At 38.4% G+C, this 27,148-nt stretch overlaps 1 protein-coding gene across 2 annotated transcripts in view; it reads left to right on the forward strand.

Moving 5' to 3' along the window:
- Positions 1–2,152: 2,152 nt before the first annotated feature.
- Positions 2,153–27,148, forward strand: part of TOX3 (TOX high mobility group box family member 3) — a 101,650-nt gene continuing 76,654 nt past the window's right edge. For both annotated transcript variants that reach the window (XM_075281798.1, XM_075281799.1), the window contains exon 1: positions 2,153–2,855. In XM_075281798.1, coding sequence (XP_075137899.1) covers positions 2,757–2,855 — 99 coding nt within the window. In that variant the 5' untranslated portion in view covers positions 2,153–2,756. The remainder of the gene's footprint in view (positions 2,856–27,148) is intronic.

Consider the following 27,148-nt stretch of genomic DNA (forward strand, 5'->3'; position numbering starts at 1 on the left):
CCAGAGTCATCTGAACACACCAAACAGTGGTGTAAATACCAGAGAAGCAGCTGTAGTGGCTTCCACAAGGCACGGGATATTAGGGGACCCGGCGGGCCCCTGATACTTTTTCTTTTTAATAGGTCATAACCTGCTGGAGTAACCCCAGCAGCTAATGGGCCCTAGTTAGTTACCAACCCTCGCTCCTGCTCATGGCCGCCTTGGAAGCGGAGGCGGCTGTAAGCAGGAGCTGGAATTGGTAAGTGAGGTCGCGGGCCTCAAACACTGTCATTTCAAATGCTGGAGTATAATGATCAGAGGGTCAGGGGAGGTGAGGGAACACTAAAAAATACTGTTACTCATCTCTCCTGCGCTCCGGCAGTCTCCAGTCTTTGATGACGTCTCAAAGGTGACATGGGACAGGCCAGTTTCATTATAATTTTCGGCGCCAGCCTGGCTCATGTGACATCTGTACCAACATTGAAGAGGGCCAAAAGTATCAGGGAGTGAGCCTGAGCCCAGGAGAGGTAAATAACACTGTGTTTTGTGTTTGTATACTCCCCTGAGTTTCCAATCATGGGGCATAATACTGTATACAGGGGCCACTATGGAGCATAATACTGTGTGTGCAGAGGCCACTATGGAGCATAATACTTTGTGAGCAGGGACCATTATGTGGTATAATAGTGTGTGCAGGGGCCGCTATGGGACATTATACTGTCTGGAGGCCACTTTTGGGACATTATAGTGTGTATAAATGGGGGGTTATACAGTGGCGGGCTCCAAGTGAAAAGTTTGCTGGGGAGCAAAGTCTTTGCTAGTTACACCACTGACACCAAACCTGTATGCACAGTGCCTGTATAAACTGCAGAAAATCGATTTGCAGCTGAAAACACTCTATGTATATACTATCCTCAAATGTCACAATATTAGCAGTGTCATCTTGTACTAGCAGTGGCATAACTTGAATATAATTCATATATCCCTACTGGTTCCCCAAAAGGAGCGCATCTTTTCTGCTTTTTATTTCTTCCATATTGACACTGAATTATTAAGACGCTGGAGTCCGTGTGTTTTCTGCTCGGTTTCTGCACGAAAAAAGCTGAGAGAAAAGTACTGTTTGTAGCGCCTTTCTCTCCCCATTTTTCATGCGGAGAGGGGAATGGAGCGATCCAAACGTAGATGTGAACCAGGCCTTAATAAATCTCTCTCATTTTATTATTAAAATATTTGCAACAACAGAAAAAAATTATATATATATATATATATATATATATATATATATATATATATATATATTAATATAATAATGTGCATAAAAGAAAATGCTGTAAATTGTGAAAAATTGTAATCTTGTTCTAGCGCATGCATGATAGATTAGAAAAATGAAAAAATAAGCCTAAACAAAATACAATGGTTACAGAAAATTATTAAATTATGGAAAATAGTAACCCTATTTGGGGATGATATTGGTGCACTGAACACTTACAGTTCTACCACCATATGTATCTATTACTGTATATTGCAGAAAGTGTGTTGTGCATTCTCCCTTTAATTACCTGAACTCCCTTGTGTTCAGTATGTGGCAATACTGTATATTCCTGTAAATGCTTCATATTGTAGATTATACTACATATATACTGTATTTCTGGTGACACATCCACTGTAACAAACACTCCACTATAAAATAAGTCACAATGTGAAGGCTTATTGCAGCCTAAAGCATCATTGTCTGTTCACCCTGTGAACTGTATTAGAAACCACATACAGAATCCACTGTAGTGAATATAGACGATGCATTCCAGGGACTATATAGCAGTGCACTATAGTTGAATATAGACAAGATGCATTCCAGGGACTATATAGCAATGCACTATAGTTGAATATACAGTAGATAAGATGCATTCCAGGGACTATATAGCAATGCAAGGATCCTGACAAGCAGCACATAGCAGCACAGTGTAGAGGTGCAGTCCCAGCATTACACCTATGGCAGCCTGCTGTATCCCAGCATCCCTGATACAACAGTAGGTGCCTCCTTGCATCAGTATGTCCACACTATGTACACAGTAGCAGCTGCACTCAGTGGGAGTGGTGGAGGGAGGAGGGAGCCAGCTCCTGCTTGTCATTGCCTATTACTATTCATTTCTCCCAGGGAGCCCTGCCAGCAGCAGCTCCTGTCTCTCCACCACTTCTAACTCCACTCTGCAACCGTTGGCTGCAAAGACTTTTTGTTTTGTTCTTCAATAACCCCCCACTCCACCCCCTCCCTTTCTTTTAAGCAGGCAGAGAGGTCATTTCATAGAAACTCATGTCCCCATCATTGCACAAACCCTTATTTCTGGAATAAAGTCCTCTGGATCTGTTTGGAGTTTACTTTGTTCTCTATTATTATTATGGTCTGACAGTGATCTCTGCTTTGGGCGGTGCTTTATTTTTTTTGCATTGTTTTGGGTGCTTGTCCTGCTTATGATCAGCTTGTGCTGTGGGATCTTGTGATCCCAATAACCCAACGCGTGGCTCCTTTGTGTATAGCAGCTGCTGTGCATCAATGCATAGGCAAGTCCTATGGTGTGGCTAACAGCCCCGAACCTCTCTACTACAAGAAGACCCTCCAGAACTCCTATCTTCTGCTCCTCTTCCCGAGACCTTAACCCTCTTCTCTGCAACTTGTATTTTCCCTGCACCTGAGGACTCCCAGAAGCTTGTGAATGCAGCTGAGACATTACTACTACTCTGACTAGGACTGTCTAAAACTGCAACTTGACTACTTAAACATGGATGTAAGGTTTTACCCTGCAGCTGCTGGCAATGCCCTGACTGGAGAGTCATCCAATCTGGACTTTTCTCAGTGTTTAGACTACTACAGTTACAAGGTGACTATTCTTTATTATTTAATATCATCCATATGTTTGTAAATAGTTACTATGTATCCCTTCCATCTTTGATTGTAAGCTCTTGTGTCTCATGTTCTCGATCCTGCAGAGAAATGTCAGGTTAGAGAAGCTTTGTAGGATGATGTGTCTTAAATCCCTCCTGGTATCAGTGATGTGTCATTAATGAGAGCTTCCTATAGTCACATTAGACATCTAATTACTAAATGATGGGACTAGATTGAGCTGCCCATGTGCTAATTATGTGCAAGGCGTTCAGTCTTTGTACTGGGAACTTTCTTCTCTTTTTTCCCCCCTTTTACCATCCACCCATGGTGTCTACATGAGATGTATCCTAGCTCAATCCTTTGTCATAATGTTGCAGTGTTTTGACAACAGTATATTTGATGTGAATGGATAGACACAGTGAGGAATGTGTGACTTGTACTGTGTGCATATCCTGCCTCTTGTGCTATTGTTAGGGGAATAAATTACTGGTTCATGTTATATCAGGATTATAATCTGCTCCTTTGCTTTAATCACTTTTCATAACAAATGACAGCTGGCAGGGACTGGAGAGAATTAGAACTACATTATCTTATTATTCAAGTCTAATGGATTTTTCTAGGGGGTGTAAGTTGCGATTGTGTTGCTGTACTGTTGTAAACGTGTATGTGGATTTGGCTACTAGGGCCACTTAATGATTTTCTATATACTGTCATGTGTCGGTATATATGCCCTAGTATTCTGATGCAGAAGTTGACCTGCTCAAAAAGTTTAGCTATTAACTGTGACAGGGTACGCACCAGAATAGGGAACCAATGCTACTATGGGCATCAGCGTTATGGCATACAGGGTATATTACATAGAGTAGTGATGACCTAAAGCACTATCCATGTGACTGACTTCCTACTTACAAGTAAAAGTTTTTGTATCTTGCACAAACTCATCCCCTGTGGATTATATAAGTGAAATATGACCCTTCCGGGGCAGGTATATTCATTTTAATGGTGTCAACATTGAAAAGGAAAACTCATGCTCAGGTTATTTTGTTCTTTTTTTCACCGAAGTGCCATAAAGAGGGACAGAGTAGAAATGTCTGAATTACCTGTCAGACCTAGAGAATAATCAATTGTGGATTTTTGTAAAATTCTTTTTGGACTAAAAAGTTACCATAGTCTTAAATCACTTACGACATTACAGTACATAGAGTGGCGCTATTCTAAACTTCCGTAGAGTTTCATCTATACTAATATCATCTTTATTTAGTTCAAAGTATTAGTTTTGGGCAAAAGATAGAAAACCTGAAGTTAAGGATATTAACACTGGTGTCTACAGTACTAAGGTCAAAGGGGCAACTTCTACCTAGGGTATGCTATCCTTGTTCTTACTGAGGGGTCATTTGCCTTAATAGGAAACGGAACCTTCTGCCAAATATATGGGTTTTCAGGAAATTGTAAATGTAAGCAGCACTGGTTATAATGGACTGATGGTAATATTATGTTATTGCTACAATATATATATATATATATATATATATATATATATATATATATATATATTCCACAAATACACCCTATATAACAAAAACAGGATCTAATAGCTGAAAAAGTGTAACATAGTAATTACATACATATATATATTTTTTTTATAAGACCCCTGAAATGACAGTCTGAAGTGCCTTTTAGATTCAATTGTGTCTTATCCAGTTAATGTCATGCTAGATAATGCTTTTCCCATTTTACCAGAACGCACGCCCCCATTTTATACCATGTCCAATGAAATTGAAATTTTCTCCACTCTCTGCCTAATAGGAATGGCCCCCTACTGAGGGGCATTATTTTAAGATAATTCTTTGAAAATTCAATGAGCACATTTGTCTTTGGGGATGCGGGCTGTGTATCAAACACAACTGAGTGATAGGGATTGATGTCATTTCACATAGAATAGGAATCCTTCAATAAGCTAATTCTTGAAGCGGGTATGCATTAAGCAGACATACAGTGATGTACAAGCGAAATTTCAGAAATGTGCATGTGTGATGTCTTATTTGTTCTATTTTTACTTGGAAAGTAACATGACAATGAACAGTGAAGTAGGAAGTTACACCTGTTGTGTCTGTGCATTATATTTGTTGTTTTTATTACTATTATGGTGTATGCTACTGATGTCTTTTACAACACCTTCTAGTATGCCTTAGAAACAAATGACGTAGAGTTAAAAGCTGAGTTAGGCCCTGTGCACACAACATTATTTTTCATCCTTTCTTTTTAGGATAGCACACTGACCACTTAAATTTTTTGCCCCCATAGACATGACAATATTTCTGTCCGTTTTGCAGTCTGGCCTTATTTATTCAAGTGTGTGATTCCGTGGAACACACAAATGGTACATAGATGGCATCCATATGACGTCCAAAAACTACCTGAAATAGTGTGGTTTTTGCAGTGGAATTCAGAGGGTAACCACAGTGAGTTGGCTGTAACTTTCATCTTTTGCATTGCGAAGGATTGAAGCCACAGTGGAAACCTACCACATAAACTGACATCCTGAAGCTTAAATCTCACCACAGGTCAGTTTGTGCTGCAGGTTTTTTTTTGTGCATAGCATGGATGAGAGTTGTTCAAATTGTATCCACTTTGCTGCTACTGTATATTGCAGTGGATTAGTCACCAATAAGTCTCCGGCAGCTAATCTCCTTTGAGTATGTCCCATGTGGAACCAGCCATAATGTTGTTGGATATAAAGACTCCTGAATACTTTCACATTATGGATACACGTTGTAGGCCTCAAGCCTGCAATAGTCCGATGGACTATGCATTCTACCATAGGACATTTTTTTAAAGATTGACTATTCTTACACCAGTCTTAGTTCATTCCCCAACAGGTTCCAGATGCGTCAGAACTACTAAGAGATGTGCCTGATCACACACCTACTCCATTAAGATACTGACACAGCCTCCATTTATCAGCCTCCATTTATCTGCCATTTATGTGCCTTAGTGGACCAAAAATGTGGCACGTTGAAGCACATATTTGGCCACTTTCTAGGTCTAGAAGTCATAGTAAATTTGGGCCAGTCTATTGAAATGCATGTAGTACCTACAGGTCTGTAATACAGAGCCATACACCCATTTTCATGCAGTTATCAGAAACAAATTTTGACCCAATAATAACATAATCATAAAATCTTTATTATAAGAGGTTAGCTTGGGGCTATATTACCCAATATTTTTTAGGAGGCATTTTTATCTTATCTTTCAGATACAGTGCCACATATATGTACAGGTTGTGTCTGATATTACAAGCTCAGATCTGTTGAAGTGAACACAGCTAAACTGTTAACTACATTAAAGGGATTTTCTCAGCCAATAATATTGATTGGTGTGAACTCTTCACTGGTTACCAAGCACACTTTGTACATTGTATAGTGGCTGTGCTTGGTATTGCAGCTAAACCCCATTAATTAGAATGGGATTGACCTAAAGGACAGCCATGTGAACAATGAACATGATGGCACTGGCCTAAGAGAAAGTGAAGCCCACCAAATTGTCCATTCCCACACAGTTTGTATTTGAAGGTCTGTCCAGGGTTAGGGTCTGTTAGGAATGCTAGTGACCAATAATTTGCCTAAATCTTTGTGCCTTGTATTGTCACCCCATACAAACAGTACAACAGTATGGAGACAGCCAATTATATGTAGATAATAATACTCATATCTCTTTCAAATAACGTGTCCTACTTAAAGTGGAATGGGAATGTGTAAAATCTTATTTCCTCTGGAGATCTTATGTGCCAAACCTTGGGTTACTTGTCTGGTTATGACTCTGGATCACATGATCAAAAAACCAGCACTTGTGACCCCTAGTCAATTTCAGCCCTCTCACATGTTCACTGGTAGTTATAGGGGATGCCTTTACAGTTATAATTAAGTTATGCATATTACTAACTTTGAACATGGGAGAGAAGTCATATCCACTTGGGGTTTGTTGCTTGTACTGATCGTGTGACCCTATGTTGTAACCAGCACGTAAACATGAAGTCAAGCACATAAAGAACCTTGGAAAAGCAAGGTTTTTACACATTCTCTGGACAATCCCTTAAATGTCAGTCTGAAAATAGGGTAGCCATTATTACTGCAATTTTGCTTTTTCCAAACTGTGGTAAAGTAAATCATGTGATCATGCTCGACTTCCTCGGGAAATTGAAACCAATCAATGATAAAATTGAGAAAAAACACATTTTGTACATTTATTGCAAATTTGAGGTACATGAGAATAAAAAGTCCAAAGACAGTGTTATGTATACACCTGAGAAAGAGGTAGACTGGCTGTCCCGTTACCTTGACGGGGTCTCTTATCTTTAGGTAGGTTTGTTGTCCCATTACCTTGACCAAGTTTCCTATTGCTAGGCATGTTGGCTGTCCTATTACCTTGACTGACTTCCCTATCTTTAGGTTGGTTTGCTGTCCCATTATATTGACCAAGTCTCCTATCTTTAGATTCCCAGTGCATTGCTGATGTGTACAGTGATTGTGTTGCTAATTGCTGCAGTGATCAAAGCTAAAGGTCTTTTGTCAGGACTGCAGCCAGCAAGGCATGGCAGGGCTACAGGTTGATCAGAAATCCTATAGTGAATGAGATTAAGGCCGACTTCTGTCATCGCACCCCATAGGCATCCTGTAGACAAGAGCCAGAATTTAATTGTATAAAGGCGAGATAGATATCTAAATCTGACATGTGTCAAGTGTTAGCTGGTATTTATGCATGTATACAGATGGGTTTCATATGAACTCATATGTTGGGTGAATTAAAGGATTAGGATCAAAATTTTTCTTTCTAAATTAAAGTGACCAATAATAGTGTCAAACAATAAGAGGCCTGCATGTTACCAAGAAAGTTTGGTTTATCTTTGTGGATCCTATTCTAGTATATTGCGGAATGATAAATATTAGCAATATTTTAATACATACTTATTATTGGCTTCACATCAGCTGAAGCCTGAGTTCTTCTCAATGACAAGGTTTGTATTCCCTTCTGCCTTCCATGCTTATTAATGGAGTTGCAAAACTGCAACTCCCAGCATGCCAGGAGTTGGAGTTATGACGAAACCAGAGTATTGCACTTTGTAGATCACTTCAATAAAGTGGAGATCAGATAAGTTTACTATTTCTTTGTCTACTGGTTGTTCTGTGCCCGTTCTGTCCAATGTCTTTTTAGACCAGTTCAATATTTGGTTGTATCCAAGTGTAAATTCAACATAATTCACTTGAAGTAATAATTGTTATGCTAACCATGAACAGTAGGACATTTTAACAAAAATTCACACTGTAATATAAGAAAAAAGTATATTATAACACTAAATACATTTGACCATGCTACAGATTTGGTGCTGCATCACTGATGTAGTAAAATGGGTCATCGTCATCTTCATCATCATTTCCTTTGCAAAAGATAAATTAGATCCTCCGTGGAGGGAAAAGGTGAAATGTCAGTGTATTACGTGATATGATATATGCCCCGTGAAATCGTCTGATAGTACTCTCTCACATTAAGACCAAATGTGTGTATTTTTTTTCTACTGACTAGTAAGGAATCTAATGAAAGCGCCTTCCTTAGGCGACTCCCTGAAATGCTGACCATAGCACTTGTGGTAATTATTGGCCTGCAGAGCTGACTCATCACTTTGCTGATGTTGGCAAAGTTGTGACTTTGTATCAAATCGACTTTTATAAAGACTTCATCTTATAACCTGTTTCTATAGCACTGAAAATATTTTAAAAGGAACCATCCTTGGGCAGATCTATAGGTGACCTGGTAATGCTAAATCATACTTGCATTTACACCCAGGATCCCCGTGAAGCCTCTTACATCTATTACAATATATATATATATATATATATATATATATATATATATATTCATTCATTCAGCATATGTCTATATGTAATTATAACCCACCATCTATGGGCACTTTCAGAAGCCATATAGTGGTCGTGTCTGTTCAGAGTTTACTGTTCTAATGCTCATTACAAATAATTTATTGAGTTTTATATGTGTTTCCCTGTTTTCTTTTTTTGTGACGCCTCTTGTGTGAGGGAACGTGCGTGTAGGTGGGCATTGGTGAAGGGTACAGGCTAACAGTATGAACAGTATACAATTTTAATTTGTTCATGTTACTTAGATATAGTGCTGCCGAAATGAGGGCAGGACAAGGCTCAAGGGGTCACTAAATGCAAAAGAAAATAATCAAACTTTGTAAAGTCATACATCACTTTAAAGGGCAATGACCCGTCCTTAGGATAGGTCAGCAATACCCGATGAGTGAGGATCTGACACCCGGATTGATTCATTTGGAGAAGCATGGTAGCTGAAACTATACAGTGGACTTGGCCAGAAGAGAGTGGCTTCATCCTGAGTGCTGCACCATGATGGGAGCTAGTATACAGTGGACAGAGCTAACCTGCTTTAACCTAGCTCTGCCATGGTATTGTAAAGTTCCGGAGCCGGATTCCATCCCCCTACCAATCTGATATTAATCCTATATCCTAAGGACAGGTCATTAATATGAGAATCCAATGGTCCGTAAACATAAAGTTAGGTAGAATTAATGTATCATGAATACAAGAACTTCAGATTTAAGGAAAAGTTCTCTATACTGGAAAGACATTGAATGGATGACTATGGCAGCTCAGCCATAAAATACTTGTGGTTAAAAACCACAATATAGTTACAAGTAATAATTTGACTATTAAAATTATTTGTGGCCATGTGCTTTGGTGTTGCATTGAACACCTTGACGTTTATTTAAGTTGGATCTAAATGTTGTTGGCGCAGATGTGTAAAGTGCAGTGAACGTTCACTTTAATTCTAACAGCTAGAACAAATACTGAGCCATGTCTGCAGGATCGACTTGCTTTATGCTACTGAATAAATGATTTCACAAGTTACAAAACTCTTTTATTGCCTTTGGTTTAAATGAACGCGCTGCCATTATTTCTGGGAAAATCAAGTGATCACAAAGTCTGTAATACACCGGGTAGAAATAAATTAAAGTCTAAAGTAGATTTTGCCTAAGATAGACAGACCTACTAGGCCTAATGCACAAAGATTAGTACATGGAGGTGTTGACCATCATAACCAATAAGATTCCCAGTTTCTCCATAAAAGGAAGGATCTGATTGGTTGCCAAGGTCAACAATTTTTGGCTAAATATTTAGTCTGCACTGGTTGTCATAGACCAGACATTATGTGTATAGCTTGTCAGTATGGAAAATAAATGTTTAGCGAATCACCTCCAGGCCTTGGACAATTCACAATAATTGATGTATTTAAGTGATAATTAAAGTGTATGAATAATGAATATGTCAAGACTAGCCAGGAGCCATCCCTAGTCCCTAGTAGTACTGTGCTTTGTCATCAAAGGTCAAATAAAACCTTGTGTACACAATGCGCCATAACACGTGTAAAATCTTGTAGACTATAGAAATATTATTTTTGTCCTCGACAAAAAATGTATAGCAATATACTGTACCTTTTCTTTGATTTGTAGAAAAGCATCAGGCAGACATGAAGGCCGTTTTCTTGTAGCTTAGTGGCTTAATCCTAGAGCACAGTGCGAGGATCCATCAATCGAACAATTTGCAGTAGATAAAACTGAGTTAATTATAGACAAGGCAGAAAAGGGAGCTGCCGCCGAGGATGAAAACATTGAAATAGCTTTAGTCATGTTTTACTTAAATTGAAGGGGATCATGAAGGCAGTGTTAAAAATTATATTAAGTAATTGCATGAATAACAACTCCCCAATGCAGTGTATTATCCGAATTGTGGTGGGAACCCATCGTAACCTGCTGAGTTGTGAGGGATGTAAAACCTGTGGATACCTTAGATGTGGGGGAAAAAAATGTTTTGCATGTGTCAGTGGATCCTAAAAAAAAAAGTTTTGTCTAAATTTGAGGATGCAATCTTCATTTCTACATTCATGTTAAAACTCCTTAAAGGGATTCTATTATTAGAATCCCATATTTCACAAATACCACGTTGGAATAGCATTTAGAAAAGCTATTCTCCTACCTTTAGAATCCTTCTCCGCGCCGCTATTAGGTAGATAGTCCCCGTTTTCTTCATTATGCTAATGAGTTTTATCGCAGCACTAGGGGCATGCCCTGTGCTGCTTGAAAACTCTCCAGCGTGGCCTCCATCTTCTACTAGCATGCCTCTCCGCTGTGTTCTCTGCAATGTCTTGTTCCGGTTCTGGTGTCTTCGGGATCTAAATCCCAGACATGCGCAGTTTGCTCTGCCATCGGGTTTCAGGCAGAGCCAACTGCGCATGTCTGTGCGGCCATGTTCTTGTGGCCGCTTACACAAGTGTACTGTGCATGATTGGTGTGTTATGGTGGGACAACTTTTTAAACACAACACCATGCTTCACTCTCTGCTATATTGTCCCTTGTATATTTGTATTTGCTTACAAAAGTAGTTACTGCTCTCAGGTATCGATCAATTGCCTATCTGCCACTGTTCTTTGGTACGCACCCAAGCACACAAATAATGCATGCTCTGATGTACATGCAATTCTTCTATTTTTTGCAGTCAATGGTATTTTTACAGTACCCTGATAAGTATAGTTACATTAAACACATCTATAAATCAATCAAAACATGATAAAAGTTATATTTTGTAAGAAGTAAACACAATGAAAGGTACACACAGTACATGACATAGTAATAGGTAATGTACGTAAATGTACTGTACAGTGCAAGCAAAGCAGCCTGTAAGCCTAGAGCACTTATAGCATGTGCAGTAAAATAAATGCCGCCACCGCTCTGAGGTCCCACACTTGTAAATCCATTAGTGTTCTATGCCACAAATATCAGCTCTGTGTTCAGATATTCACTTGCAGGAGACTTAACTGAGTGCATCAATCTTTTCTGTTCAGAAATAAACTCGATTCCTGTCCCCTTAATAGAGCATTTCATTTAGATGAAGCCAATTCAAAGTATTACTTATGATCCATTTAGTTGACCTTGAGTGCACTGAAATAAGTCTGTGTTCCTTTGTTAAGAAACATGTTGGCTTGCTTCAGTACAAAACTGCTAATCCAAAATGACATTTCTATAAATCCCAAAGTATCCTTACTGGTAAAAGAGAAGATTGGATGTTCTTTTTACTTTGTTCTAAACCTATGGAGCTACTTGTATTTGAATTGGTGAAACTGTTTAAATAGCAATAAGAGTTAACTGAAACTACTGTCCTGGCTGCAGGGAAATTAAAATCCTTTGTGGTTACCCCACACATCCACGATATAGTCCTAGAAGTAATCTAATCTACAGCTCATGAAGATTATGGCATAAGAAGGTAGGGTGCTCTTAAATTCTGGGAGAAGCAGCATCACTTGAATGTGGCTGTACTTGGCTACTGGCACTCCCACTAAAAATAGTGGGAGTACTCGGCCTGTTGCTCCATCAGGACAAGGAAACCAGACCCCATTCTCAGGACTAGTGTGAGACTGAGCAGATAAACTCCCCTTATCACAAAAGTTCTTCCCTATCCTATCAATAGGGAATAATTTTGAAAGTTGGTACAACCCCTTCAAGCCACATTTAACTTGTGATACACATATCTAGAAATGTCTAGCCCGGAGAACAGGTAAGGGCGTGATTATATATTAGGGAACAAGTGAACAGTCAATTTTTAAGGTTATTTGTTGGACAGAAGCACAATAAATACCAACCAGATTGTAGGTTTGGTATGACCGCCAACTTTATATTGATGCCCCTAGGGAACAAAGACTAGCCACAAAATTACAACACAGTTCGCTGAAAAATTTTAAGAGCTATCTCAGATAGAAAGGTGTTATGACACACAGTGCATCCCAGCTTGTCGTATGTAGGGCTGTATAGCCAGGTACTAGCCAGTGTACCCATGTTGATCTCTTATCACCAGTCAAAACATGTATATCGCACATGTGAGCATCAATATTGGACCATGAAGCAGTAGAAGAAAGTGTATATCCAGGTACATGTGCGTTACTTGCCTTTGGAAGATATGGCACCACAATACACAAAGAGAGGAAAGTCTTCCTATAAAGGCAATCTCCTGCTAAGAACTCTTGGGTCCTGGTTATTATGTGGGTGCTTCTTATGTAACATACCACCCACCATACCAAAACATTTTTTGCAGATCAGCCACACATGCCAAAAATTAATTGAGAACAGTTTAAGGAAAATAACAAATTGTTCAATATGTGATCAATAAACGAAGAAATTCCATAGATTACAAGCTCAACCCATATAGACATCACCATATAGAGAACCTAAAACATTTTCTTCTAATGTCTTGGTTTCATGTACCTAATGACACCTTCAAGCATATTGGGGAGTCCATGCCTCTAGTGGGCAATATTTTGGCAATATTAGGGGTGTATACAATCTCAGACAGATGGGCTTCCCCATAATGACTTGCAAACAGCCCTCAAGACAGAGGATAGCCAATCATGATAGACTATGAGAAATGATCCTTTAGAGTGGGGAGAATCTTAGTAGATCATTTTGATGTTTGTTACCACCAAGTACTATCTGTTTAATCATAGCCATGTTTCTGCGACTTTGACATTACTAAGGCTGTGTTTGCTTTGGAGCGTTAGAAGGGGTTAGGTAGAGTGCTTTGAGATCTTGGAGTCTCATACACAACCTTTTTAATTCCACTTCAGTTTTGAACCCAAAAGGAGCCTCCATAGCACAGTACATGTGATTTGTGACTTATTGTGCATGTTCTGTCTAGTAATGGTCATATTTCATAATGAAGAATAGGATTTAATGCGCTTTCCCTGTCTAGATATGTTACATGTTTTGGGGCAGAGGAAGGATTCCCAGTATTTTGCCGCCTGCCAATAAGGAGTAGCACAGTACCTGCCGATAAGAATCCTCACAGTACAATTAGCTTTGTTCTTACTGTACACATTAGATGTATACTCTGAGAGGGAATCAAAGGAACAACAAGAGGCATCATAAGAAGTATTGTATGTGACCTTGAAAGGACACAGAAATACTTTTAGGCTTCATGCATATGACCTTGTACTTTGTCAATGTGTTAGCCATGTTTTTCAATGGCTAGCACACTGACCCATTATTTTCTATGGCTTCATACATGTGCTTGTGTATTATCATGGGGCTGTGAGCTCAGGGCAAAATGTAGGATAGATCCTATACCTGTTTAGTTTTGGGAATCGGGCTCACTAAAGGTAAAGAACGGGTCTGAGGAGGCACAGTTGGCGTACAAGTATCTTCCATGTACCATTTTAACCAAGGACCTGGCCCATGCGCACATTTATTTGCTTAGTTATACATTGGCAATTAGTTATACATTGGCAAAGTCATGCCTTTAAATGATATGGTTAGTTTCAAAAGTGATGCCTTAATATTAAACTAAAATGATAAGGACATTATTTAATCCTACTTCTCAAAAACGGAAAGAGATTGTCCCTTATCATTAATAGTTTTCTGTATGTAGACCATCTGTATTTACTATAGGGAGACTTTTCCATTTATTTATTGAGCTATAGAAGGTTACAGATGGAAAATCTATTACCAGATGCAATTTTATAACTTTATCTTTTCATTAGGAAGTTGTAAATTGTGATTGCACTTAATGGACCAACTAGAGATTACTGCATTGATATTGTAATGTGCATAACGCTTATATTGTGTCACTGGTGTACTTACACTAGCATCTCTTTCAACATTTGCTATTAGATATGCATTCATCTATAGACTCTGTAAAGTGCAATTCATCTGATGAGTCTTAAGGGCTTGTTCACATGGGGGCCGGTGGGCGGATTTTGGCACCGGACAGGCAGTTGAAAAAAAGTTCTGCTCACAAGACTGCTACCTGTCCTCAATTATCTCTAGTTCAAAGAGCGTACCATTTGCAGATATATTGTTATATAGCTAATTGTAGTAGCCAAATGTTACCTTCTAAAGGCACGTCAGCTAAATTTTTTTCTTCCATTTGAAAATGGGCCTGCCTGTAGTGTGAAGTTATGGAATAACATACTGACAGCTTTATTGTAAAGTTATATGCTTCCTTCTGAAGCACTGACCTTCTCTGTGTACCTCTGATGCACACAGTGTTGTTTATAGGAACAAAGGCCAAACTATCAATGCATGACTCCAATAGACCTACATTGAGAGAGCTGTCAGTAGGTTATTTAATAGCATTACATTACTAATAGGCTCTTTTTCAAAAGAGTATAAACAAAATGTTAACTAGAGTGATTCTTATAGGGTTGACCGGGACGTTTGAGCTCCACTTCCTCTTCTCAGGCCAGTGGCATCAAGTCCATTGGTCACACGACCATGCTGCAGTACTAAGCACAACTACTATACGTGGTACAGCTCTATGATTGCTAAGTAGTGTAGAGGTCACAGCAATTCGTATTATAGTCCCAGGAAACTCCTTTAACCCTTAAGTACTATCATGGTGTCTATCATACACCACTACTAGAGATGAACGAATATGCTCAATTGAATACCTGTGCAGCATGGCTCCCGACGCAGGGAAGGTGGGAGGGGCAGTAAAATTGTGTTCACCTGGAAGTTTTTATACACCGGGAGCTATGCGGAGCAGGTATTTGATTGAGCATATTCGCTCATCTCTGACCACTACCATAGACATATCATTATGATAGAAATCAAGTGAGTGGCATTGTTACTGAAATAACAAAAAACCCTCTTATTTTATTTAACTATATATATATATATATATATATATATATATATATATATTTATATATATAACCCCCCCCCCACCAGTTTTAAGAGTAAGTGGTACTGCTCCCTGCCCTGTCATTTTCTGACTTTATATACCTGACCTACAGTGTGTGTGTGTATATATATATATATATATATATATATATATATATATTTATTTTTTGTGAGTTTGAGTTTCATCCACATTTCCCTACTGCTAGTAATACAGAAATCTATATCCGTATAAAAGTATCAACACTCTTCGGCCTGCTCAGTAACAATGTAATCTTTTCTTTTCATTCACATAAACTAATTAAAAGCAATTAATCTTTGTGTGCACATAACACATCAGCCATTCACATCTGACAGATGATGGAGTATGAGATTTACTTGCAAAGCTTTAGATAAATATGGAATAAGAAAAAAAGACTCCTCCTTTTCGGAAGAAATTCTCATCAAAGAAATGTTTTCTGAAAGTGAAGTAGACAACTCACAAGCCCTGCAGGATTTGGCAACTTATTATATTTCACATCATATGCGCCTGATTCTTTCTGATGCCTCGACTACAAATAATTTATTTTTAATATAACATGCAAAGTTCTATGTGCCTATAATAAAAAGTGACATCTTAATATCCTATGAAATGTGTCTACCAATCATAGAGACAAGTAAACTAGAGCGACCAGGATATATGTATTCATATTCTCTTATTACTGGCATAGACAAAGACAAAGCAACTCCGGTACAAAATGCAAAGTTTACAATTTAATTTTTTTTTTCCTTCGGGAAGAAAAAAATAAAAAGGGGAAAAAAAAAGAACACTCGGCTTTAGATGGATTTAATGAACTGCAAAATACTGACATTTTCCCTATAAAAGTCACACTCTATTTAATTAGGTAGTTAAATACATGGAGCTATATTGAAACAAGCTTGGTAAAATGTCATAGCAGCGTGAAACAAAACAATCTCTGTTTTACAGTATACCTGCTTATTTACATTGCAGGACTGGCTTGTGCGTCTAGAATTATTGTATATTTAAGGTCGGGAAAGGGATATTTTGATTGTGTCAAAGTAGGGCCCATTTTATTTTACTTACTGTTCTGTTCAGTTTCCTTCATCAGTTCTGACTACAGATGGAGCAGACTTTATTCCTTAAGGAATTTTGGGCTAATTACAACCTTGAGTGAAGTTTAGCAAATGTCTCTTTAGAATAACTGAATGATCCTGATATTTGCAGATTACTTTAGAGATAAGTGGATACATTCACCAAGTGCGTAATTTATGATATGTGACCTTGGTGAGTATTACAGAGAGGAACATACATTTACTTTGCTTGCTTCATATACTTAAAGCTTACGATATTCTACCAGTTGGCAAGTATATATGGGGTTCAGAGATTGCACCCTGGCTCTAGAGCCCTGACACATATACATTTGCCTTATTATAGGCCAGTACTATATATGACTATGAAGATGTGATTACAATTTTTTTTATTATTTTTTTATTGGATTTCCAGGAACTTTAGGCTAAGGCCCCACCTTGCAGAAACACAGCTTTTTTAAGTTGCAGATTTTGTTGTGGTTTTTTTGAGCTAGGAGTGGATGGTCAGAAGGTAGAAGTATAAGAACTTCTTATATACTATCCTTTCCTTTAGTAGCCATTTCTGTCTTTGGCTCCAAAAACTGCAACAAAAAAGCTCCATTTCCGCAATGTGGGGCCTCACCCTTAGGGTGCATTCACACAGAGTAAAATGGAGTGTAATTTGGAGCGTTTACGGAGCGTTTACGGAGCGTATACGGAGCGTTTACGGAGCGTTTACGTAAACGCTCCGTATACGCTCCGTATACGCTCCGTAAACGCTCCGTAAACGCTCCAAATTACACTCCATTTTACTCCGTGTGAATGCACCCTTAAGGAGCCTTCACATGGAGTATAACGCTCCGCTCATTCTGAAGGTAAAACTCGTTCAGAATGAGCGTGTAAAACCCAGATCCCATTGCTTTCTATGGGTGCCGGCATACGTGCAAATCAATGTATCACATTGAAAGCAATAGGGGAAAAAAAGCCCATTGAAGCTCCCTTAAAGTTTTTGTTCAGGTTTTTTAATCCACTGATCTCCTTTATAGCTTTGTTTTATAATTCATATTTTCTATATGGGTCTGAATAAATGTTAAGCCAATTCTCAAATTAAACAATCAGTTTCTGGCTATAGTTTTGTAGCACAGGTTACAAGAAGGAAATGTAAATCTCATCGGTGTCTGTGGACCACCTATCTATCTTTACTCTCCATATGTCAGATGTTGACAGGTAAAGGGAAAGCCAAGTAAGAACATCTTTAGACTTCATAATGAATGTTATATGCCAAGGCAAAGCTGATTTAATAGTGCTAGTAGGAGATTGGAAAGGCAAATAACAGGTTATATTACTAGAGAATGTTTCCCCTATCAGTATGTCTTTGGAGTGTGGGAGGAAACCCATACAAACACGGGGAGAATATACACACTCCTTGCAGATGTTGCCCTTGGCAGGATTTGAAATTACTGTACTAGAGAAACTTGATCAAACTGAGCACCCATGCTTTTCTGTAGACCAGTGTGGTTACATTTTATACTATAGAAATGTTGATGGTGGATATTACTTAGATGGTCCAACACTTCTGCTTGCTGTATTTTGCAGATTAGTCAAGTGGCAAGCATGGGAGAAAGCAGATTGGGATATAAGCAGGAATGAAATTGCCACCCTCCTGGTTATATTTTCTAAATACAATACTATTACTTTTACCATAGAGTATAATTTCCTTCACATTGACCTACATACACCACTGGACTTCAGTTTTCAATATAGTCCAACTGTGCTAAACAAGTGAGTCTCTTGAATCATGGGTGGATTTGGAATGAGGTATTCCTGGATTCAGATTCAGGGGTTGGAAAATGACTTGCTTCACTCTGAAAGGTGAATCCAGTGAGATTTATGTTGTCTTTGAAATGTTCTGACACATCAACATATTTTTTTTTTTCCTACATCTGTAACATTACTGTGTATCAAGTGACAAGTATGGAGTTGGGGTACAAGCAGATGGAGGTACCACCCTGTTGTTGGTGTTTCTCACTGTAACACTCTTACCCTACTACAGGATAGTATAATATGTTTCAAATTTTTTTTTTATAACTTCTTTTTTGATATTTGTGCAATTTTCCATTGAAGACTAAGCAAATGGAAAACAAAATCTACCATAATGGAGTATGATCTTTGTCCATAATGGGGTCTGAGAGGTGTCTGGTTTTTTTTTTATCTGAAATTGCCAGATAAAACGGTTGGACTTACAGGACTTTTGTAGATGGACAATGACACTTACATGGGAATCTAGCCTTATTGTCAGTGTCTTATAAGCTTCCATAGTATTCAGATAATAGCAAATACTATGGGTGGAATTTATTAAGACTGGTGTTCTGTATGCCAATCTGTTTGCTATTCCTCCACTAATGCTAACGTCTCCTAAATTATTAAGAGTCTCTGGCCTCTTCACAATGCGGACACATTTCTGTGATCCAGAATTGAAGTCTGCCCCAGTCAGGAACTGATGTAGATCTCAAGCACTTCTCATTCATTCCCTTTCTGATGTGAGTTCTGGCATATCCTTCAGGCTGAGATGTCTCCAGGCTGCCTTGGTCTCTACCTTACTCCATTCACTTTCACAAAAAGGGGTGCAGAAAAGAACAATCTGGCACATCTTTGGCACAAGTAGGGGTATACGTCATGTGTATGTCACATTTGCACCCATCATTGCCAAAAACGCTGGAGTAAATAGATCAGTAAACTCCCTCCGGTATCTCTAAGTGATTGATGTGTTACGCACCTCCTTCCATGTTATACTCTACAGTTCATCCTTGTATTCTACGTGTTGTTTCCACATTTCAGTAGGATTATGTAAACTGAATATTAAGTGCAACCGCTTGAGATATAAATGTGGAATTCCACTGTTATATTTAGACCTAAACAATCTTGCCTACAATGTCAGGATTTAAATTTATCTACACCATATGTTACATATTGTTCCTCTGACTTGTGTGAGCAATATCTAAAATAGAGCAAGAGAGAGCAATTAGTTTTCATTTATAATGAAGCACAATTATTCTAGTATAAAAATATAAGTACAATGTACTTTCTACTCTTCTAGAAACTCCTAACAGGAATGTAGAACAAAATCTTTTCTAAATCGCCCACGCATTAACCCCTTCTCAACATATGCCATACATGTATGGCAGGATTTGGCTATTTAAATATGGTGCTGGCCCATGACCTGAGTCGGTGGTATAGCCAGCACATGCCTAGCTTGTAGAACAGCAGACATCTGCCGACATTGTCCGTGATCGGAGATAACTCCTGTCATGGACATTTATTCTGTCAGATTCTGGAATTCCGTGATTTAATTACATCATGGAAGAAGATTTGCATATTCTTCCCATGGTCCCTTGCAAAGTGGAGTGCTAAAGGCTTAATAAGTCTCCACACACCAATATGGTGGTCTCTCCCCAAGGAGTGACGATATCCCCCTAACCCTGTCTAAGCCTCTCACATCTACCAGGTTAGTCTTCTCTACATCGGGCTGACGAGATGCAATAACATCGAAACGGCCGTCCTCAGTTGAGAGACTATACCTGGTAATAATCCCAGCATCACTGCAAAACAAAGGCCTCTTGGAAGTTCGAGCATGATGTTAAAGGGAGCAGCCTTTATTGGGCTATATCACTGAGATTCTGTCTTCCTAATTACATCAGGGAAGACAGGCTTGCACATTCCAGTGAGCGCTCTCTATTGGTTTGCAACACTGAGGCACCTGACTTCCTAATTACATCATGGAAGACAGATTTGAATGATCTTTTAGTCATAGACCCATGATAATGACATGGGGAGTTGTGGGACCAACCTCTATGCCTAGCAGACAGAATATATGGGGATTCTTTCTTTAAGAGCAGTGAGACATAGGATTTTTTGATCCGGAATTCACTGTACAAGTTCAAGAGGGGCCTGGACACCTTTAGGTTGGATTTGATGAACTTATGTCTTCTTCCAGCCACATCTACGATGTTACTATGTTTCCCACAGACATTATAGAGATCTAAGTTTGTATCAATTCACAATGTTCTATCCAGATCAACAGTATACATTCAATTGCTCAATAGAGCACACAACAGCTAAAGAAAGGTTTCTCAGTTTCTTAAGATATGGTTATTTCTACTATCTGGATCTTAATTAAAGATGAAATGACTACAATGTAAAGGATGGGTTGATTTTTTTTTTTCCACCCCATATTGTTTCTGTGAGTCAGATATTTTGTAACTATGTAAAATCTCTCTTCCCTCAGGACACTTCTCTTTGATATGTTCTAATCCTTATTAAATTTAAACAGGATCAAATTTATAGAACTGTGGCAGAAACTGATTAAAATGCTGTGAAGTGAATGGGCAGCCGCTGTAATGTAATGCGTCTCACTGTCCTGCCTATAAATGAAAGAGATTCTGGAGATCTGCTCTTAATATTGGCGAAGGAAATTTGTCAACAGTAAAAAAAAACAAAAAAACTATTGTGTACTATGACACAATGTATATATGTACTCGATCTATGTTAAAGGGTGTCTGTCAGCAGGGAAATTGGTATCAAACAGTATCTTGTAGGGCTGATCGTACACTTTCCAAAGATGCATTTCTTATTCTTCACTGCAGATCTCATGAAAACCAGCATTTTAATCTCATGTGGATTAGCTGACCAGTGCTTTAGGGGTGTTTCTTCTCCTACGGGGGTTAGTTTTCTCCCCACTAGATAACCGCATCTGACTGCTGCCCACCTCTATGCCTCCATTGTTTGAGTGACATCTCCCACTTTTTTTTTTTTTTAGCTGCCTCCATCTGACTCCAGCTTACTGTTCTTAGGGCAACCTCACATCATCAGGCATGCACAGTACAGTTATTACAGACAATGAGGATATAGGGGAGATGTCAATCAAAACACAATCTTGCACATAATCTCTTAAACAGACACATTATTTATGATATTTAAGTAGGGTGTCATAACAGAAAATGTTCAACCAAAAAGAAAAAAAGGGAAAAATATTATACGTTTTATATTCTCCATGGTCAGGGGCACTTATTTCTGTTCCTCGCAGTTAACAAATCAGTGTGTTATTTATGTTGAAGAGGACCTTTCATGTCCTCCTGCACATGTGGTTTTATATATCACTAGAAAGCCGCAGCACTGCCGGCTTTCCATTTTGTGCCCTGGGCTGGAGATATGGGTGCCGTTAGTTTCAGCATCAATCCCTGCCCACTGTCAAAAAGCCATTCCTGACCGTCTAGCTGGGTTGTGAGTAACACCCCTTCCCTTCCCCCCTCCCCCTGACAGTACTGGTCCATAAACTGGATGGTAAGAAACACCCCCTCTGACAGTACAAGGCTATGGACAAATACTGTCAGGGAGGGGCGTTTCTCTCAGCCCAGGTAGACTGTCAGGAATACCTTTCTGACAGTGGGCAGAGATCGGTGCTGATATCCCCAGCTCTGGGAACACACAATGGGAAAGCTGACAGTGCGCTGAATTCAGTGTCTGCTTTCTAACAGTATATAAAACCGTATGTACAGGAGGACATTAAAGGTCCTCTTTGAAGGAGTGACTGAAAAAAACAACTTATCTTGCAAAAATTAACACTTTAATCAGCTATATCGTCAGAAATATTTTAAAAAAAGTATGGCTCAAGGAAGGCAACAATTAAAAAACAACTGAAAAAGTTTCTTGGTCATTAAAACCCAAACAGACACAGTCCTTAAGGGCTTAATGTTAATGGCATGCTTCAATACATTTTATTTTATCATGGATGCCACAAATCGAAGACTCTGTTTTTTTTTTTTTTCTTTTTTTTAGTTTTTTTTATATATGTAGTATCTTGCATACTTTGCGACATGTCCCTGCTTTGTCGCCAGTATCATTTCAACAAGTTCACTAAATGCATGCCGTACACTACAAAATGATTTGTTGCTCTTTTAGTTTTTTTTTTTTTTTTTTTTTTTCCTAATCCACATTAGATGCCTTATATGTGTTGATATTTTGTTAACAAAGAATAGAATATATACCATGAGCACCATGGATTCCATCAATCTGTGTATAGAATGTACTATATATCCCTGCTGGGATAATAGCAACTATAAGTCGCATGCTTAGTCCCAGGCTGTATGACAGTAACTGTGGTGCTCAGGGGAGCCATCATCCAATGGGGTTTCTATCCATGTACTTTAAAAGGGTTGCACAGGATTAGAATAATATTAGTGCAGCAGTTCATAGATGTGTCTGGTACTGCTATTTAGCTCTATTTTAGGGGAATGGGCTTTGCAGAAAACAGTAATAGTTTTAACCTTGTATGGTCTCTTAAATATTGTGGGGGATATGGCTGCAATGCAGCTGGAAATGGTTACCCACTTTATCTTTGGCAGTGGGGTTTCCTAATATTAGACGGCCTCACCTAATAACATAATGTGATAGTACAAGCAACTTCTATCTGTTTTTAGCTAACAATGACTTTACATTGAACAGCTATACAAGTACCAGATGTATTTTTGTATTTAGTATATACTGGATTAAACCACTTTATTAAATGATCACTTGCAAGCTGTGCTTCACATTGTCTAGGTTTACAGTTGTGGAACATGCTTGACCATATTTCATATATTTTATAGAGGTCATTAACCATTACACAAAGTATAATCAGATATTTAATGCTCATATTGATTTGACTATAGCAGTAAGTTCATTTACCGGCAAGCTGGATGAAGGATATACAATGTAGTCAAAAGTATTGGGAGACCCTCGTCATAAAAGCCCCTGCAGGTGGAAGGCATCAGATTATAACCAGTAATATTGAGTTGTTACCACATTCAGATGAAATAATCTCCATTCTTCTGGGAAGGCTTTCTTTGATATTTTGGAGTATGTTTGTAGGCATTTTTGAGTTTGGACACTGATGTTAAACTACAAGACTTGGCTCGCAATCTCTATTTTAGGAAATATGCAAATCTGTTTCCCGGATGTAATTAGGAAATCTCTATTTTAGTTCATTCCAAATTTTCATCAAGGATTTCTTTATGGACTTCGTGTTATTCATATTGGATATTGGAACAGAAAAGGGTCTCAAGTTGATGGTACAAAGTTGGAAGCATACAATTGTCCACAATGTCTTGGTATGTGGGAGTATTAAGATTTCCCTTTACTGGATAGACCATAAACAAACCCTTGAGATACAACCTAATATCATTATTCCTCCTCCAAAAAACATTACAGTTGGTCCAATGGAGTCTGCATGTAACGTTCTACTGTCATTTGCCAAACCCAAACTAATCTATTAAACTGGTCGATAGTTTCCCATCACTTCCAAATCCAGTGGCTTTATGCTTTACACCACTTCATCTGATGCTTGGCATTGTCCTTGGTCATGTAAGGTTTACATGCAGCTGCTCCACTATGGAAACCCATGCCATGAAAATCTCTTTGCACAGTTTTGGTGCTGATGTTAATGTCAGAGGAGGTTTTGAACTCTACAGTTATCAAGTTAGTAGAGATCTGTCTAATTCTATACACTATACGTCTCAATAGTATGGAGCCCCACTCTATAAGTTTCCATGGTCCACCATATTGTGTGTGTATTGTTGTAGTTCCACTTTTCAATACTGCCACTCACATCTAATAATGGAATATCTAGAAGGGAACAGATTTCACAACCTCTCTTGTTCACATAGTGGCATCTTAATATAGCACCACGCTGGAATTCGGTGAGCTCTTTAGACCGATCCCCCGATCCATTCTGTCTCAAATATTTGGCAGACTGTATGGTTAGCTACTGGATTTTATACCTGTTGGAATGGGAATGAATCAAAAAACCTGAGCTCAATGATTAAGATGTATATTTGTGTTTTTGTTCATATTAGCAAATCTATAATGTTATCATTTAAAGAGTCACGTTACCTTAAAATCATCTTTCCAAGTAGAGTATGACATGTTATATTGATAGTCCTACTTCTATAACAGGATTAATAAATTCAGTTTAGCTAGTGTATGGTCTTATAATAGCTATTTTAGCTGTACTGAAGCCATACCATAAATCTGTATATATATAAATAACAGTTTTTGTACCCTACTGAGCATAACGTATTGTAACCATATCCTTGTGTCTTAAATTTCTCCCATCTGCTTAACCTGGTCATTATTCGGTTGCCCTTTACACAACACTTAATGAATATCACTATTCTTAATGCTTGAAGCTAATTTCGGTGCTCTCTATGGCTAATGAGATTAAATTATGGATACCATTTGAAGAGATTTATTTTCTATCTAATCAGGAACTTTTATCAACTTGAAAATCCTTCTCCGGCAATACGACCAAATGAATTTAGTCATGTCAAAGCATTTGAACCTTTCTAATAATTGTAAAATAGAAAATGACCATCTTGATAAATCAAAGTCATAATCGCATATTAAATTCTGAGAACACAGGATTCTTTCATTTTTGTTTCTTTTCACGTCCATTTAAAATGTTTTTATACAATCTGTACATGGGAAAAAAATAATGAAACACTTTACAAAATTATAGGGTATTGTATGAAAATCATTGAACCTCAGTAGGGCGTACAAATTGTATTTTTTAGCTCGGGTCTGCAAGGTATTTTGATGTGATTAGTACATGATGTATGATTCTGGATTGAGGTGAAGGGGCAGGTTTCTTGTTCTGCCTGTTACATGGTAACTAAACATTTGCGTAATTCATGGGGGGTCATCAGTTCTGTATCAGTGGGGTTCATGAGACCATCGCCATGGAGTATGCTGGGAAGGATGAAATAAGCTGACTCAACCTATTGTATGTAATTGTATACTATTAAATAAACATATTTAGTCAACCTTGGTTTATAGGTAAATTGGACTGTCAATTGAGTGGTTAATGGGGTTGTGGCACTTTATACACTTATCCCCACACAGGATAGACGATAAGCGTTAAATCACTGGTGGTCCAACCATTGGACCCCCCGTAATCTGGAGAATGGGGACCAGAAGGTCATCTGAATAAAGCACCTGTACGCTTGCACAATCGACACTCTATTCACTTCTATGTGAGATTGCAGTCCCAGCAAACCTATAGAAGTGAATGGAGACCCCAACAACAAGGAAGCGAGGGAAGCCTACAACAATCTATGCAAGCAATACAAAGGCATCCTCAGAGAGAAGAAACAGAGGTACCTCTCCCACAAAATGGAGCAACTCGAGGACTCCCTCCAGGACAGCTCATTCTGGGAGACCTGGCACCACATGGGCACAAAGCCCAAGAAAAACTCCCTCCACATCCAAAATGGCACTTTGTTCCTGTTCTCTTGATTAATAGGGTACCCAGTGGTACTTCCAGGAAACTAATACTTATTCCTAATTTTGTGGATAGAGAATAAATCTCTGATGCAAACCCCTTTACATTCAAACCTATGACTAACTTTAAGGTGATCATAGACAGTCAGGAATTGCCAATGAAATATTTGTCTTTCCATGATACAGCAGTGGATTTTCATGATCTCATGGATAATAAACACTGTCATTACCATACCTTCCATAACGTGATTCTAAAATGAATATCAAATCATATAGCCAATTCCTTTACTATTCAGTGATCAGCAAATCACTGGAGGTCTCCTTACTGTTTGCCTTACAAATGGTCATGATATGACTTGACAGGGAAGGTCAGTGGTTATTTTCCATGATATTTCCTACTGTTCAGGCTATAATAATAGCTATATATACCAGGTTAGCAGGATCTGCAGCTGCTATAGGGTGCACCAACCAAGGAGACCTTTTTTTTTTTTTTTTTTTTTTTTTTTCAGATATATTGTGTGGTTAGTGGTAACTATGAAAGGGGACATTCCTTGTAGCCTCATTTTTTACTTTCCATTATATATTATGTATTATGCCTGCCCTCTGACATCATATATACATTATAAGTGCGTGACCTTGTTATACTTTTTTCCTATGTTGTGAGGCTAAAGGTACAAAGTGACCTTTTTTCCTTACTATGAAATCTTGGTGTCTGTTATCCCTGTATGGTGCTATCAATGAGCACTTTATCCCAGCACTGTGACATTACTGAGTACATTGGGGCAGATTTATTAAGAATGGCATATTGTATGGTATGGATATATAAAGAGATTCTGGCCTCTTCATAAATCACCTCCCAGCATTAGGAACTGAGTTAGCTTTCCATTATAACTCACACTAGAAAACCAGTGTGAGTTATAATGAATGTATCGGCCCATATTAGTATTGAGTGAGGTCTGGAACAGCTGTTATGGCACAAGTTTTGTGCAAGAAATATATACTACAATATCTTCCCTCTATACCAGTTGTATACACTGTACACTATCCTTGTGCTGTAGCATCACTTAGCATTAGCATTTTATCCCTGTACTTTGATATCATCCTGTAAATAGACCAAAATGATAATTGGCTTTCCATTCCTGAACTTTACCATA

The sequence above is a fragment of the Leptodactylus fuscus genome, chromosome 7 (genome assembly GCF_031893055.1).
Source record: "Leptodactylus fuscus isolate aLepFus1 chromosome 7, aLepFus1.hap2, whole genome shotgun sequence".
NCBI lineage: Eukaryota > Metazoa > Chordata > Amphibia > Anura > Leptodactylidae > Leptodactylus > Leptodactylus fuscus.